This window comes from Bombyx mandarina, chromosome 01 (genome assembly GCF_030267445.1).
Source record: "Bombyx mandarina strain Sakado chromosome 01, ASM3026744v2".
Lineage (NCBI taxonomy): Eukaryota > Metazoa > Arthropoda > Insecta > Lepidoptera > Bombycidae > Bombyx > Bombyx mandarina.
Window position 1 is genome coordinate 216,207 of NC_143208.1, and position 17,116 is coordinate 233,322.

Below are 17,116 nucleotides of genomic sequence, written 5' to 3' on the forward strand. Positions count from 1 at the left end.
ATTTAACGAAACCGCAGCAAATATCCTAATAGAATCGAATACACGATGTGTACGAGGAAAAAGTTGTACGAGTTTTGAAATAGCACTGCACCACGGATGACAGCTACGCGATGGAAGCTACGCGATGGAAGCACGCAGAGCCTTTTAACGAGAGCACGTTGTGTGACATGCATACAGCTTTGACTGGGAAAATTATTTTCTCTCTGAAACCTCATTTCAAATTTCTCACGATTGTATAAAATTCTGAACCTCGTCGTTAACACATTAATTAATTCACTAAACTCGTAAATAAAACAATGTTGTGTTTTCACGAACTGAATATAAATGTGGTGAGGAACCAAACATCTGTAAGGATTGCGAGCCGAGGGGGCCACTGGTTTGATTGTTTAAGATAATATTGCCGAGATACTAAAAACATTCAATATATTTGTTTAGGGAACAATAAAAACATAACTAAGTTATTTTAATGAATGTAGCGGTGACCTGGAACCTGGTTGTTTCTGCTTATCTCGCAGCATTCATCGTTCCTGTTGGGGGTGCTAGACGATCACGTCTCAAAATATGATATATCTCAGATTTATGTCGAAAATATAACTTAGGTCGGAATTTGTTTTATATCGTTATAGCCCTGGCGACGCAATGTTTGATGAGCAATAAACAGTAAGCAGAAAGAGCATACTAGGGGTGGTCAATAAAGTGATAATGAGTAGGACATAATTATCTTTCATTCAATTTTTTTTTATACCTAGTTACCTTTTAGGCTTATACACTATTTATATCATTTTTCTAAAATAAACAACACTTTTAAAAAAAATCATCTCTCTGATCCCTTATAAAATCGTGGCTGCGGAAGCTACTGTGTCCCTTAATCTCGGAAACAGGTAGAAATCACTAGGAGCTAGGTCCAGTTCCAGCCAGTTCGAAGCCAACTTGAACTGCAGCGACTTGAATGGCAGCCACACTGGACTTGTCTCAACTCTGCATTTGTGCGCGGGGACGTTATCTTGGTGAAACAAAACAACCTCAGCGAGCTTGCCGCGGCGTTGCTTGAGTATTTCCTCACGCAACTTTGTTATTTGTCCGACGTACAAAATCCCCGTGATATAGTGGCTCCATGATTAAGGCATTGTTCATTCCCAGTCCTTGGCTCTCCCAGAAAGCCCATGCCCAGCCCATGATCTAACCTGAGCGCGGTTGGAATCGTCTTAAATTTCTTTGGAGTTGGAGATGATGGTCTCTTCCAAATCAAAGATTGTTTTTTCGTTTCCGGGTCATAATGGAGAAGCCAAGCTTCATCCATAGTCATTAATCGAGTACAGAATTCCGTCAAGATCTTGTTATAACAAACTCAAACAGTTTTGTGAAATTCTCAGATTCGTTTCTTTCGGTGCGTCAAAAAGCATTCCGGGCACCCAGCGCGCTGGCACTGCTTACGTACCGAAATGATTATGTATAATAATATTATGGACCCCTGCTATAGGAATCTTCATTTCATTGTAATGAAACAAACAGTAACACGATGATCCGCCAAGACAATGTTTTCAACTTTTTGAATCATTTGTTCAGTAGCTACCGACGCGACGACGGAGGCCGCCCTGTGTAGGGGGCGTCGTTAATGGAAGGTGTTCCTCGCTTGAACTCAGCACACCAACGTGCAACCGTGGACTATGGACGAGCATGAACCTCTAATGTTGCTTTCAACTCTTGATTCACCAGCTCTGTTGTAAAATTTAGATATTTTATTACTGCGCGAATTTCAATTTCAACTATTTTTAAGAACACGTTCCGACACGACGCAAACGAATGACTTCTATTTTAAAAAAACAAAAAAGAATTGAAGAAAGAAAGAATTGCTTTTTAATACGCTTTTATTAGCTTGATACGTATGTTATTAGTATGTATGTTAGTATGTAAGGGAGTCTATGAACATGGTTTTGACCCCCTTCAAAACGTCGGATTAACTCGAAATTTGACTTATTAAAGACCGATGACAATTCCATATTTTAAACAGTTTGATCCGTTATGCTTACTAAGATAATCAGGATGGCGATTTTTTGTTTTCCTGAGACCAGGCGTGTCTGCGTCAAGACCAAGAAGGGAAACTACCAAGCGCGCCGATTACCTATTTCTCGGAAAAGCTATCGACTGACTCAGACATTTTTGAAAAAAAAACAATTGGAATTGAAGTAAAAAATGAAAAAAAAAATTTAAAAAAAAATTACGCTTTTATAGAAAATCCAACTAAGAAATATAAAATAAATTTTAATATGAAAAATGATTTTATTGAAAAAAAAATTGAGTGAATAAATCTATGTAATTAATATATACGAATAAACTGTAAAATAATTATCAAATTTTGTATCACTATGATCATTACTAAAACCTACAATTATCGCCTTACCGAAATTTTACATTCGTTTCATTATCTTGAAGCCAAAATGTTTTGACGGTTTCACTTCTACCACGTGTGAATTGCACATATGTTTTTATTTATTACTATTACTATATCTAATGTCTGTAGTATTTATTTTTTCTCTTTCCGAGGAGAATGTATCGCATTATCACTATTTATTGAACAACCCTCGTACAATATATTTAAAGACAGACGACAGACTCTTCATACTCTTGAATTCGTCGTGGCCTAAAGGATAAGAGGTCCGGTGCTTTCGTATCCATCTATATGATTGTGCTGGTGTTCGAGTCTAGCAAGCAGGTACCAATTTTTGTAATGAAATATGTTCTTAACAAATGTTCACCGGCGAAGGATTAACTTCTTAAAGAAATATAATTTGCGTCATCACTAGTGATATTGGGCGCGTTGTAAGCCCGCACGGGTTAATACCACCGCCCTGCCTATTTCTGCCGTCAAGCAGTAATGCATTACGGTTTGAAGGGTGAGGCAGCCGTTGTACTAAAAAATTGAGACTTAAAGCTAATGATGTTTCAAGGTGGGTAGTATGATGTCTATGGGCTCCGGTAACCGCTTAACACCAGGTGGGCCGTGGCCTCGTCGATCTCTTTAACTTGAGAACATGATGTGATATCATTATGATTTGTATGTAAATCCGAGTCGTCGTTATATCGTTCTTATATGAACTATCAACCGCAGTTATTAGGCGATGTCTCAATTCATTATAATACGAGTGTTTTTAATATAAACTAAGAGTTCTTATTCAATTAGTTCAAGTTCTCAACAACTTGTTCACTTTATAGTTGAGTAACATTCAATTTAACTGACGCGATTCTAACAAGTTTTTCATTACAAAGCAAAGTTAGCGTGAAAAGGCAAACAATCTACAAACTGTCTTCGTGTTCAACAACTCACTAACTGGAGTGAATACTCTATGGCAACCGTTCGTCCGCAGAACAAATAAAATGTTGCGAATGTCATTCCCGCAGAGACCACGCTGGACCCGAATGCAGCAGTCCAATTACCAATTATGTAATGCAAATGTAGTCTTTATTGACTCGTTGATAAGGTCTCGTCAAATTCACAGTAAGTTTTCTCTAATTTTCCTCTCAACAACAGGAAATATGACTGTCACAAGGCAGGCACGGATGACCGCTTCACTGATTGAAAATACGTGAAAATTTTAAAGTTACATTCGAAACGGCTCGGTCTGATTGAAAACGACAACCTGAAAGCTCTCGTGGTCCAACATGAGTTGAAACGCTTTTTACTTTTAGTTACAGAGCTAACGAAGGCGGACGATAATTAACGTGGCTTTAGCGGGACGAGATAGATTTTTTGGAAAAGAAGAGTTTTTCAATTTTCTCACCATTCTAGATTTTTCGTGAAATGTTTTTCGTTTCATACAAGTACACGGTGTGATGTTTATTGCTGCAAACATATATAATAGACGGATGGTTTTTGGAGGTACAGTGAATGTACTTACCGTAGAAGGGCTCTTGGTGCTCCGATTAGAAGAGAAATGTTCTATGACTTCCCAGTTGGACTTCTTGGGAGCGGGGGTGTCAGCCGGGGAGGGGGAGGCGCGATGCGGCGCGGAGGGCGTGCTGCGGCCGGAGTCGTCAGCGGTGCCGCGCGCGGGGGCCGCCGCCGCCCGCAGCGACGCGCACCGCCGCCCGCGCAGCGCCTCCTGCAACAACAACACACGCATTTCATTTATTTCAATTATTATTACATAATTGCTGTTCTCAGAAATGTGGTGCTGGATAAGGATGCTCCGTATATCTTGGACTGAGCATCGCACCAACGCATCGATCCTGAAAGAATTAAATATCTCTCACAGGTTATCGTAAACAGTGCAATCCAGGATTCTTCGATATTTTGGACACGTATCACGACGGCCAGCAGAGTCTATCGAGAAACTTGTTGTTCAGGGTAGGGTCAATGGTAAGAGATCTCGTGGACGAATCCCCATGCGTTGGACTGATCAGGTGAAAGACCTTACTGAAACCCCACTTAACGAGTGTGTGCGCCGGGCCTCGGTTCGCAAACTGTGGAAAACATCTGTCAAGGCTTTAATAAGCAAGAATTCCACATGACCACGACTGCTCTGCCAAAAGCAACCGATTATGATGATGAATTGCTGTTCTTGCTCTCTTTATTTATCATAAGATATCTTTTATAACCTTTCTAGTTGCTTATTTAAAACCATTACACTAATTATGACTGTAATAGCTAAATATATGTATGTACGTGTGACCGATTATTGAACGAAGAAGATGTCTATGGGCATCATCACATCCATCCCACCGTCTCACAGAGGCTGGACCGGCAGCCGCCAGCGACACGGCCACAGGTTTACTCAGTCAGCGTACCGGAAGCCCGCTTTGATGGCGCCGCGCTGGAGCGGTCGGGGGAACGCGGCTTACTATTACCCGACTTCCTGTTATGAGCAAACATGCCGAGCACGCTGCCCTACGCCCGTGTGCCTCGGCGCACAAAGCGTTTGGAGCCCGAAACTCCTAGGGGGGCGGGATACGGATGGCACAGCGTAGCCTTCCTGGACTAGTCGCCGCCAAGCATCGACGCCACGATCCCACGTGGGGTTGGCCAATCGCCTCGACCACGACTCGAGTACGGACCGCCGAGAATGGGCCTTTCAGGCCCGCAGCTCACTTTTGGGGAGACGCGCCACGCCCAGAGCACGAGGCTCGCTGCGTCACCGATAATCGGCAGCGAGTGACTCCGCCTCCAGCTCAACATAGACGGACTGTTAGTAAAAGTCTAAAGTAAAGCTTCCCTATGCAATTTAGAATGTCACTGTGCTAAGGTTCCTTAGGTAATCTTAAATAAGTGCCCATTATTTATTTTGATTTTTTTATATCGGAAAGTATAAGTTTGCTTATTATAAAATTCTCTCAAATATAATTAAAACCACCTTTATTCTTATCTCTAAAAGATTGAAATCCTGTGTCGGTGATATTAAAGCATGAAATTACCATAAGGATATCACAAAAGGATCTACGTCTAAAAAGGAATTCCTTTACGAGTTATTTACAGATGAGAAACCATGATACCGGTTGAGGGTTACATTTCAATAATTAAAGTAATCTCTGACAAACGCGAAACGCTAAATTTTCTCTTTCACTCTCTCGGCGTATTGAAGTTTGCGCGACGTCAGATTTATAATTTGAATCATTTATATACTATTGTAGTCTTTTTATGTTTTTTTTATGTTTACGTGGGGAAATGAATAATGGTATTCAAAATTCATACATTTTGAACATGCTTCGATATTGAATATTTTAGCCATAAATTTGAACTGGTTCATTGGATTACAAGTATGTTATTTGGACTGGAAGTTGGAGCTCATCCTATGCTTGTAGTGAAGCTGAGATCCAATGTTTGGTGAGTGCGCCTAATGCATAGCTGCATCCTTTTAGACGAGTAAAATTACAACGTCATTGTAAAGCTAACATCAATGTAATGTTGTTCCGGTCTCCATTATACTCGTTATGTATATGTGCTATAATTAAATTATATCGATAAATTGGGTCATTTTGTTTACAAACAATAAGACATAAAAACATCTAGCCCATTACCTCGGCAGCGTTGCCTCGGACCCTAAACTTTCCGGTTGTTTGAGAGCGCGTTTCCAGTGTATTATTTATTGAAATCACTTGTTGTTTTAATAAAATTATTTAATTACATACATGATTCCTACAGTAAATAAATAATTTATTCCAGATCCACCAGCAGTAAATGTTTAAGGAAATAAAAATTCTGTTCCTGTTGAGCTTTTCAGTTACGAGTACCAGTACTAAAATTTCTTCAATGCATAATATGTAAAATAGTTGTAGCTACGCAGTACGAGGTGTAACGTTTCGATATGTAACATATTCTATAGCCGCACGTAGAGCCGATTGCTAGCGTGGCGAAGCGTCGCCGCACTATATCATAGTACCCATAGCATGTACAGTATTTATGTAGTAGTGTGTACGGTGTGAGGACGCGTCGTCATGCGCAAGAGCCTGTTTCTTAATACTCGTAATATAAGGTATTATTTTATTCACATCAAAATAAAGTTTAGCCCAGTAAAACTATAGCACAAGCTGAGTTGCTCTATAAAGAGAAACAACATTTAAAGCTATTGCATAACCAGTTTTTTATTTCTTTTATATTTCAATATTCAAAAATGTTTTTATATTTCTAATGTTTCTTCTTCTAATGTTTCAATATTCAAAATACCATTTATGTCACCAGTATAACATATTATAACCTCTTTTAAGATTTATGTCATAAATCATATAGAGGTTACATTAATGCCACATGAATTTCTGTCGTAAACTATCCTTTTCTGTACAGGTGAAACATTGATATCATTTTGTATGTACCTAGGTACACACACCAGGCCAGCCACATCTGCCAGCCTTCCAGCGATAGATCGTTTTATTTTATTGTCATTATATAATTTCCGGCGGTTTTCGTTTCCACGGACTACTAAAGTAACTAAATTATAAGCTACAACTAATAATAAAAAGCGAGGACGACTAAATATAAATACTATAGAAATACTATTTACTACTTTTTTTCTTCTTATCTAATCGCTGGTAGACTCGAGGAGCTATTTCAGTTACGAACGGTTAGGTTTTTTTTTATGATTGAGTCATTACTGGTGGGTGGCCCTTTCCAGTTTCACCAGGACAGGTGGGCGAGCAAAGGCTCAGCCAGAAGGGGTGGGACTTGAGAACAACTGCCCGAGCGCCTCCGAAGGAGACCTATCAACTCAAGAGCAGCTGCTTAGCAAATGAATTTACTACCGGATCGGAATCGCGACCCGCTGAGAAGATCCGGCGAGAACCTCAGCGAGCTGATGCATGAGTTAGGTTGCACGTCAAACTCTTTGTCGAGTTCGATGAGTACGGTTAGGTGGGCGAGCTGACTGGGCTCAATTTGGGAGGACTTGGGAAGCTCAGCCGAAGAGCAGACTTCATTGAATCTACCACCACAAGTTGCAGTACACAACTAGGACTTTTACAGTTATTATAAGCTAGACAGGTACATGTTTACTTTTTGTAACTCAGTACCCTCAGTAAATGTCGGAGATGTAGTTTACTCTTGGATGTAAGTAAAGTAAACTAATGATAGGAAATAGGAAACTATGCCCACATTGGCTCTGCAACAGCAACGAAAAGATTCGTAGAACGAACCCACGTGGCACTTACCATACTTAAAGATTGTTAAAATGGATGCAAGCATAAAATCAGAGTAGCAACTCAGCATTCAACCCGACTTTGAATAATAATAGAACATTGGAAACAGCGGCCTGGCAGGTTGGAGCTCCCTGACGTCACCCACCGGATCTTCCGGCACACAAGAATGGCCCGCGACGCCGAGCCCAGGGGCGGCTGAGGGAGCAACAACAAATGAAGCTTGCTTGTCAAAACACATCAAGTACTTTTAACAATGTATTTTGACAAGTTTTGATTGTTTATTGTTTGTTTCAACTAAGCAGTAGTGGTAAGTTTGATGCTTTGAGCTCGTCCGGTCGGGTAGCTAGCGGTCACTAGTGACTAAGACCTCGTGGCTCGAGATGGCCGCCAGCATTCACGTTGTGATTTCTATGAGTAAAGTTCAATATATAAATTGTACGAGATATAGATTGATCCAGTGGTCATATCGTATATCACTACTACTGGGGGATCCAATTTCTTCCCAACCTTACTCTCAAAAATATTAATTGTATACTTAATAAAAAAATTATGCAATTTTCATTGATGTTTTATTGGATTTTAGGGTCGGCGAGTTGATCGAGCGACCTAGGTACTCGCACGCCTACACGTACAGCGTCGTCAATTATATTCTTTGTTCATTCTGTGTTCATTTCCTTTTAGGAAAGGCTTCTTTAATTATTCTTGACGAACGATAATATCATATTTCTTTCTTAGATTCGTGTCATTATAAGGATTCACTTTGATTATATAACAGTTTCGTGTAATCATTCTAATATAAACTGCTACAACTCAGTTTTATGTAAGCTATTTAATTAGAAATTACAACATTGTAGAACATGAATATACATTGAAGTAATTTCCAGTGCATTAAAGCTGCCTCTTACTCCCACGAGACCCTTCTTCGAGTAGTTCAATGTGAAATTATCAGGCGTGCAGCACAGATGTAGCCTCTCGCTGTGGCGAGCGCAGTTAAGGTGTGCCCATTCTAGAGCCGAATTATACGCGAATGGATGAAAGAACGATATGAAAAACGATGTCTAATAGTTAATAATATTTTTGCAAGTGGAGATTAAATAATTGAAGTGAGAAATAATTTTCTGGCCCAAACTTACCCCGGTCAAGTTTCCTAGAGCGATGCGACTGACATCGTCAGAGAACATGAATTTTAAATTCCGTTTCCTCTAAGCGGTTAAGGGCAGAAGAGAATCGTAGAGGTAGGTTAGAACCGTAGGAATATACAAGCATACATTAACATTGATCTGGGTTCGATTGAATATATAAAAGTAGAAGAATGAGAAGTCGTCGTGGCTTAAAGGATAAGGCGTCCGGTGCATTCGTATCTAGCGATGCACCGGTGTTCGAATCCCGCAGGCGGGTACCAATTTTTCTAATGAAATACGTACTTAACAATTGTTCACGATTGACTTGCACGGTGAAGGAATAACATCGTGTAATAAAAATCAAACCCGCAAAATTATAATTTGCGTAATTACTGGTGGTAGGACCTCTTGTGAGTCCGCACGGGTAGGTACCACCGCCCCGCCTATTTCTGCCGTGAAGCAGTAATGCGTTTCGGTTTGAAGGGTGGGGCAGCCGTTGTAACTATACCTGAGACCTTAGAACTTATGTCTCAAGGTGGGTGGCGCATTTACGTTGTAGATGTCTATGGACTCCAGTAACCACTTAAAATCAGGTGGGCTGTGAGCTCGTCCACACACCAAAGCAATAAAAAAAAATTTACAAACGAAGCAAGAACGTGTTGGCTACATTTTGTTACAATAATATTGAAAATAACTAAAAGAATACAAAGGAGACAGACGGAGAGCATCTGTGTTCTACTAGACAATAGAAATACTACCAATATATAATTAGGTATATACTTGTTCCAATTTTAAGACGCGCCCGCGCGGCCCCTTTTCTTCTGAGTGGTTCCCGTGACTCAAGTTCCAAGACCAATTCCAAGAACACAAATCATTTGAAAAAGAACAGGAAAAAGATGCATCGGGTCTGGGGATGGGCGACCTGACCCCCGGCGGCGGCCGGTGCGCTGGTAACGGGAGGCCACTGTCATGAAACATATGAGCATAAAGAGCAGAAAGCATCTAAGTCTGTCGGTAGAACCAGAAGTTCTAGTGTAGCCTTGAGATCGGGATTTTTGACAATCCATATGACCTTCTTCTTTATGGAGTCAAACAGAAAAGTCTGCTAAGAATTCCGATTTCAATTATTTTTCATTGATTAGCTATTAACGAGCTTTAATATTATCTTTTTTATCATTTTATATATTTTATATTTTTGAGTTATATATTATATATATATTTTTTTTTTCTTCTTTTTATTGATGCACAAAACAAATTACAACCAAAGAAATTATAAGTTTAAATGTTTAACATAACAATCTGGCTTGCAATTCAAAACAGGTGCATACAGAAATTTTTTTACAACTGAACAGATGCCTAAATACAATGTATACATACTCACATACGTTCACACTCACTCACACACACACACCCACACACAGCCGCACGCACACACACTCACACACATATGTAAGTTACTATCTGATTAAATTAGATCTAATGTATTATTAACTGGACAATATTAATTATTTGAGAATATGTTTAACTAATTTACAATATTTATAAAAATTACTCTCAAATATATCAAGATCAGTGTTGTCACTTGCCAACTCATTATAATGTCGTGCCATTCTAACAATGGGATTAAAGTATGAGATGTTATTTTTGTGAACTTCAAGTGCAAAAAGATTAGTGCAATGTGATCTACGCGCAGTATATCTGGTATTAAAAGATATTTGCGAAATTAAATCACTTGAATTTATTATATAATGTATGATTTTGTACAAATAGACTAAGTCAAAGTATTTACGACGAAGAGATAAAGATTCAATTTTGAATTGGGTTAGTCTATATTCATAATTAAGATTATTTCGACCTGGTTTCAAACGGTAAGCTAATATCCTAAGACATTTTTTCTGCACTCTTTCAATATCATCTATATGAACTTTATAATACGGAGACCATATTGGTGTAGCATATTCCAAGAGACTATATATTTATATAAATATAATATATAACTCTTTTGTATATTTATTTATTAATATATTTTTTATCATTTTATATTCTTGGACGGCCCTCCGCGCCAACATCTCTATACTCAGGCAGTTAAAAATAGAAAAGACTCAACGTCTATCCACAACCTGCCTACAAAGAATATTGCGGTATTTTGGTCATGTTGCACGCAAGGACACCAGCAATTTGGAACGCCTTGTGGTGACCGGTAAAATAGAGGGGAAAAGGCCTAGGGGTAGAGGTCCCAAACGATGGTCGGACCAAATAGTGGAGGAACTGGGGATACCTGTCAGCGACGCACTCCACCAAGCTACAAAACGGGATCAATGGAGACAGCTGGTTGATGGAATCGAACGGAGTCACGATCCTCAGCAGTGAGGGACCGACCGAAGAGAGAGAGCTATTCTTGAGAATGTCATAAACAAAACAAGACACAAAATTCTATTCTGAATGCTGTTTGTTTGTAAATAAATGAATGTAAATATTCAATTCACTCCGTCGTTTCGAATATTTTACAGTATTCATGGTCTCGGATGACTAAGGACAACTAAGGACGACCAAGTTATTCGTTTTCATCTGACTATTGTATCTATTACCCTCTATTTTTCTATAAAATTCGTTATTTACCGAGATGAAATCGGAAAATTAGTTTGAATTGTGTCTAGGACTCGCGAAACCGAAGACAATACTAGTTTGATTGTATAAACATTAAAAATAAGAGAATACAACAACAATTAAAATGTAGCTGCATTTATCACATTATACGTCACGTTTGTCTCGCACCAGACTCGCAACGTGGCCCTGTATATGTATTTTATTCAAGATATCCCATGTCGACTGTTCCTTGCAAGTCATCGCAACACAGTGTAATTATCGTATGATATCGTAAGCTTACTGTATTCACAAAAGTTTAAAAAAAAATTGTAATGAGCCCATCAGAAACAATAGCTATAAGGTATAAAGCTGTAGTGCGGTCTTTTCCTCACGTTCCTCTGCTCACGAACGTAACGGATTACGGCTGTGTGCCCCCGGCGCCTAATTATACACGTTATTACCCAAATTGAGATTGGTCCGCCAAACCTACGCCTTCATATCGTATTCTTCGTATCCTGAAACAAAATGTACGCACCGGCCGACATCAGACACCTTGCTTCACCTTCCGAAAATCGTACTACGTGTTTGTAAGTAGTAAACTATGGGTGGCGGCATTTACGTTGTAGATGTCTATGACCTGCGGTTACCACTTAACGCCCGGTGGGCCGTGAGCTCGTCCACCAACCAATGCTATAAAAATTATGTCTCGAAACATGTTGTTCAACCGTTCGCGCCATGGGTTCCATTGAAAAACAACTATACAATGCATTTGAATTTGCGGGCTAATACTTAATCTATATATATAAAAATGAAACCCGTTTTGTTTTCCGTTGTCACGACATAACATGAAAACGGCTTGACCGATTTGGCTAATTTTGGTCTTGAATTATTTGTTGAAGTCCAGAGAAGGTTTAAAAGGTTAGATAAATATAAAAATATTCGGAATTAAATAAAAATAACAATTTTGTTTTTCCTTTGATGTGTCCCCCGTCGGACGGATTCCTTTTGTTTGTTTTAAGTTTATCTTAAACAAAAGTTTAGGTCTTTTATTTATCGATTGAGGCACTACGAAGTCTGCCGGGTCAGCTAGTACTACATATTTTATCAACGACATTGCCCTACCAGAAACAATATCTTATGTATTTTATGTTTTAGGACCTTTCCTTGTAATTAATACAATCCAATCTTAAGATTCAATAAAATAGAGATTAAAGTTTTGTTCTTGCATGTCCGAAACAAGTTCACACAACACTAAGATAAAATGTCTTGATCTTGTCCTTTCCAACATGGTATATTCTACACAATAATATTCTCTCTTCAAGCTTTTCTACGTGTCTCCATCGCACCAGCCGCGGGACTCTAATACATGCAAAAACCCAATTCCCAACAAAGCGCCCGCACGCCCGCAAGATTTATTAGGGTACACATATTTTGAACGTTTTCATATTATTTATTTGAAGGTAAGCCTTATTGAATGATCGTGTAAATGACGCGACACGTGTGATCACACATGCAGCGTGATGTGTCGATGCTGGCGCCCGCCGCGTGGCGCTTGTGTTTTATTCACTTATTGAAATCAAATGTCACTTTGATACTTTTGAATTCGCATTAATACATTCTTTTTCTTTTTTTCCTTCTTATACCGATAGCCTTGAGAGGCTATATCAGCGTTACCCTTTTTTTTTGACGCTGGGGAATCCATTTACGGATACCCGGTCGAGGGGGTTAACGGACCGGGTTATGTCGGACTCCGGCGCCTACTGAGAGGAAGAAAGGGAGAAGAGAAGGGTCGAAGTCCTTCACCTCTCCCAATTTCTGACAGGAGACTACGCTTTGTAAAAGGCGCGCGAAACACTTGCCCCGCAGAACGACTACCGACTAACCCCCATCGAGCTCCACCACACCGACTACACGAAACTTATAGTACCGCAATGCGCGCCGAAAGTCTCGCCTTCGCCGGTACCCGTACTAATGGTAAGACGGGATCACATCCCGACGTCGTCTCGGGGGACACACCGTGAGCGGCGCACAGGAGCCACCTTACATAGCTTCGACACCGGACCAACAGTCGAACCTGGCACTCGATAGTCCCTCGATAGAGTAGGGGGCTGAGCGGCGGCCTCTCGCACGCGCCGTTCACCCCGCCTTCTGGGCTGAGGAGCCGAAGAGGGATCCCATTCTCTTTCGCGCCCCTCAGCCTCACGAAGCGCCATGATCAAGTCACAGAACCCGGCCATGGCCTCTCACGAACTCCGGTCCTCTATCATACGGGCAACGACAGCCCACAAAGAGAGGTCCTACCCCAGCACCGCGACGAGTGCCGCGGGTGCTGCCGCGGGTGCTGCCGCGGGTGCTCCCACCGTGGGCACGCTTCTAGCGCGTGCTGGGCGTCATCGTCCGGGTGCCCGCACTGGTGGCAGTCCGGATGATATCAGCGTTACCCTAGCGTGTAGGTGAGGTCTCGGGGCTCAAATCGAAGGTGTTGCTAACACTGGCCCTGACAAGAGCCGTGCTTCGCAGAATCTACCACAGGATCGGAAACGCGACCCACTGAGAAGATCCGTCGAGAAACTCGATAGGTTAAGTTACCCGCCGAGCCCTTCGTCGCAAGCAAATGGTTCCGCGAGGACGGTGACCGGTGCTTAAGGTACCTAAAACCCGTTAATGGATCGGGAGGATGACGTACGTAATGACGTGTTTAGGGCGACGTCGACTGCTTACCATTCGGTCCACAGGATCGGGTATGTAATTTATGCGTGTCGTGCCGCCTTCTCAAAGTGGCGCATTGATGCCGACTGTATATACTTACTGATTGAGTCAAGCTCCAGGTCATCATGGAGATTCACATTTCTTAAGAACCACGGTGCACCGACGGCTATCCTCCAAAAACGGGCTTTAATAACTTGAAGGGGTTTTAAATTAGTGCGCGCCGCGTGAGCGAACGCTACACTTGCATACAACGCGACTGTTAGTGGCCGACAATCTACTAAAACACTTTCTTTAACCCACAATGCAACAATATAATTATTGTCTCAATAAAATGTATTATGAGCTGGTAAATGTTACGTTTTTAAAGCCCCGCGCCTGCTGTCAACATTTTAAGAATGATCTACCGTTGTTCGCACACCCCGGTTTTCCAATAATAAGCTCCCCGACTATTGTTGGTGAGATCCTCTTCCTATTCATAACATGTATAATATAATATAAAACGTAGAGGCTCTCTATTGGCAACATAAAGACACTCACCACGCTGTGTCCGCTGCGACTGCGTAGACTGAGCCGCATTTTCCAGTCGCGCTTGGAGGTGGCCCCCCCCTCGGAACTGAACGAACGCTTAATAGGCAACGACATGTTGTCCATCAGTTAGTTACCTATGTTCACAAATACTTATAACTATTCACAAATAAAGCGTCCCTGCCACTTCATTGTCCACACACATAAACGTTAGTATGGTTTTGTTCACTTCACTTAACTAATCCTAATTATTAGAAGCACTAAATAATCTTATTACCTACATAGTTCACTTCATCACTAAACTAATGACTAAATACATCTAATCGAAGAACTACTTAAACCTAAACATGAGTGTCACTGAGCACTGAAGTTCATACGAAGCGGGAGAAGCATACCTGAAACAAACAAATAATTCTAATTAATATCTGCTTGAAATAATCATTTTAATCATTTTGATTTAAAGTTGTACCAAAATATAATATTTGGCAAGAAATTTGAAAAATTGTGTATTATTAAGATAATCTTGATCGATTTTTCCTTCTGCTATTTATTTAAAGGAGCTCTTGATACCGCAACGCCGTGAGCATATATTCGCCTCTCATCTCTGAGCGCACGACATACAGTTCGCGTTGTTCCGACGCTCAGATTAAACGAAAACATTGAATGAGTTTTCATTTCATTTCCTCTGAAGGATATCGAACAAGTTCACAAAACAAAAACATTCAACCTCACTTAACATATATGTATTTACATATGTACATATTTATGTATATGTATGTACTCTTCAATCTATATACTACATCTTCATCATAATGAAAATAAAATAACTGAAAGATTATTGATTTTCCTTAAACACTCTACAGTTATGTTCATACACTTTTATTCATGCCTGAATTCTGTGTTGAAGTTCGTGCTGATTATTTTGAGTTTGCAATCGGTTAAGGTGAGCTCTGGTGGCCGCACACCAGGCCATCCCTTTTAATTTTTAATGCACAGTTGGTCGGTCCACATTGAGATGCGTGGCGCCTTTTTTTTCCTATCTAAGCTGATAACCTTGAGAGACTATTTCAGCGTAACCTTATCTAGTAGGTGAGCTCACGGGGCTCAAACTTGACGACGTTGCTAACACGAACCCTATCAAGAGCCGTGCTTCGCAGAATCTACCACCGGATTGGAAACGCGACCCACGGAGAAGATTTGGCGAGAAACTCATTGGTGTCTGTGGGTTAGTTTACTCGTCGAGCCCTTCGTCGCAAGCGACGCGTTCGACGAGAACGATGACTGGTGTTTAAGGTACCTAAAAGCACTGTTAGTGGATCGGCAGGATCCGAAATGACGGTGTGGCGCCGCTGACCACTCTGTGTTGTACGCAGGGGGGCGCCACTTGTTCACTCATCTACTAAATAAAAAGAACCTACTCCCTAAATCAAACAGTAAGTTTATTGAAGACCTAAACGATTCTGGCAAGTGCTTGGAATAGTTTACTAGTAGGTGGTTTTTCACCGCCGGGCCAATGTCGCAACATTCCATTTGAGAGGTATGGCGTTTAGACATTCTATTAGGTAGATATGTATCCGGTAAATGTAATACTAACACTATCCAATACTGGGTGAATGTTTACAACAGCGTGTTTGTGTTATAAAAATGTTTAATTTTAACAATGTTATGTCTACTCCATTATCGGTGTTCGGATTCATAAACATTACATCTAACAGGGATCTGTTGCGTTGTTTCACGGGAAATATGTTTCCTAATTACGTTATTGTTTTATTAAATTACTGTGTCTAAATAAATACGGCGCTCCAGTGAACTCTGCCGAGAGAACAGTGTTATCAGCCTGCAAACTTGAGCCGTTATATGTTTCTTAATGCTATTTTCCAATAAATGTTGGCCAGCGGGTTCACCGTGAACTCCATGTTGACTTCATCTTCATGAAGACCTGACACACTGACCTGAAGACACTGTTTTCTTTTTTATTTATATTGTTTAATACTACACATAAAAACTATACATAAAAAACTTTTTTTGCTTTTTGTCAATAATAATATTATGTCTGTTCCTAATAAACTGCAGTTTAGTATACAGAGAGTTTAAGTAGTTTTTTCTTAAATATTTTATTTTATTTTTATCAGGCATTAGCCAACCCGGCAGACTTCGTAGTGCCTCAATCGATAAATAAAAGACCTAAACTTTTTTATAAAATAAACTTAAAACAAACAAAAGGAATCCGTCCGACGGAGGACACATCAAAGGAAAAACAAATGTTATTTTTATTTCATTCCGAGCATTTTCATATTTATCTACCTTTTAAACCTTCTCTGAACTTCCATAAATAATTTAAGACCAAAATTAGCCAAATCGGTCCAGCCGCTCTCGAGTTTTAGCGAGACTAACGAACAGCAATTCATTTTTATATATACTTAGTCTGGCCATAAATACTGTTACAATTAAAAATAAACAAAATATCACATTTGAATTTGGAATCTGTCATTTTTATATGATTGCTCATTGAGTTTTCTCATTTTGGCGCCAATACATTGTACAATATTTTG

The 17,116-nt window shown here is 40.2% G+C and overlaps 1 protein-coding gene across 3 annotated transcripts in view; it reads right to left on the reverse strand.

The window, feature by feature from the left end:
• Nucleotides 1-17,116, reverse strand: part of LOC114247436 (adenylate cyclase type 6) — a 181,225-nt gene that overhangs the window by 98,146 nt on the left and 65,963 nt on the right. For all 3 annotated transcript variants that reach the window (XM_089739824.1, XM_089739891.1, XM_089739792.1), the window contains exons 3-4: nt 14,577-14,959; nt 3,897-4,100 (exon numbers count right to left, since the gene is read on the reverse strand). In XM_089739824.1, coding sequence (XP_089595950.1) covers nt 3,897-4,100; nt 14,577-14,690 — 318 coding nt within the window. In that variant the 5' untranslated portion in view covers nt 14,691-14,959. The remainder of the gene's footprint in view (nt 1-3,896; nt 4,101-14,576; nt 14,960-17,116) is intronic.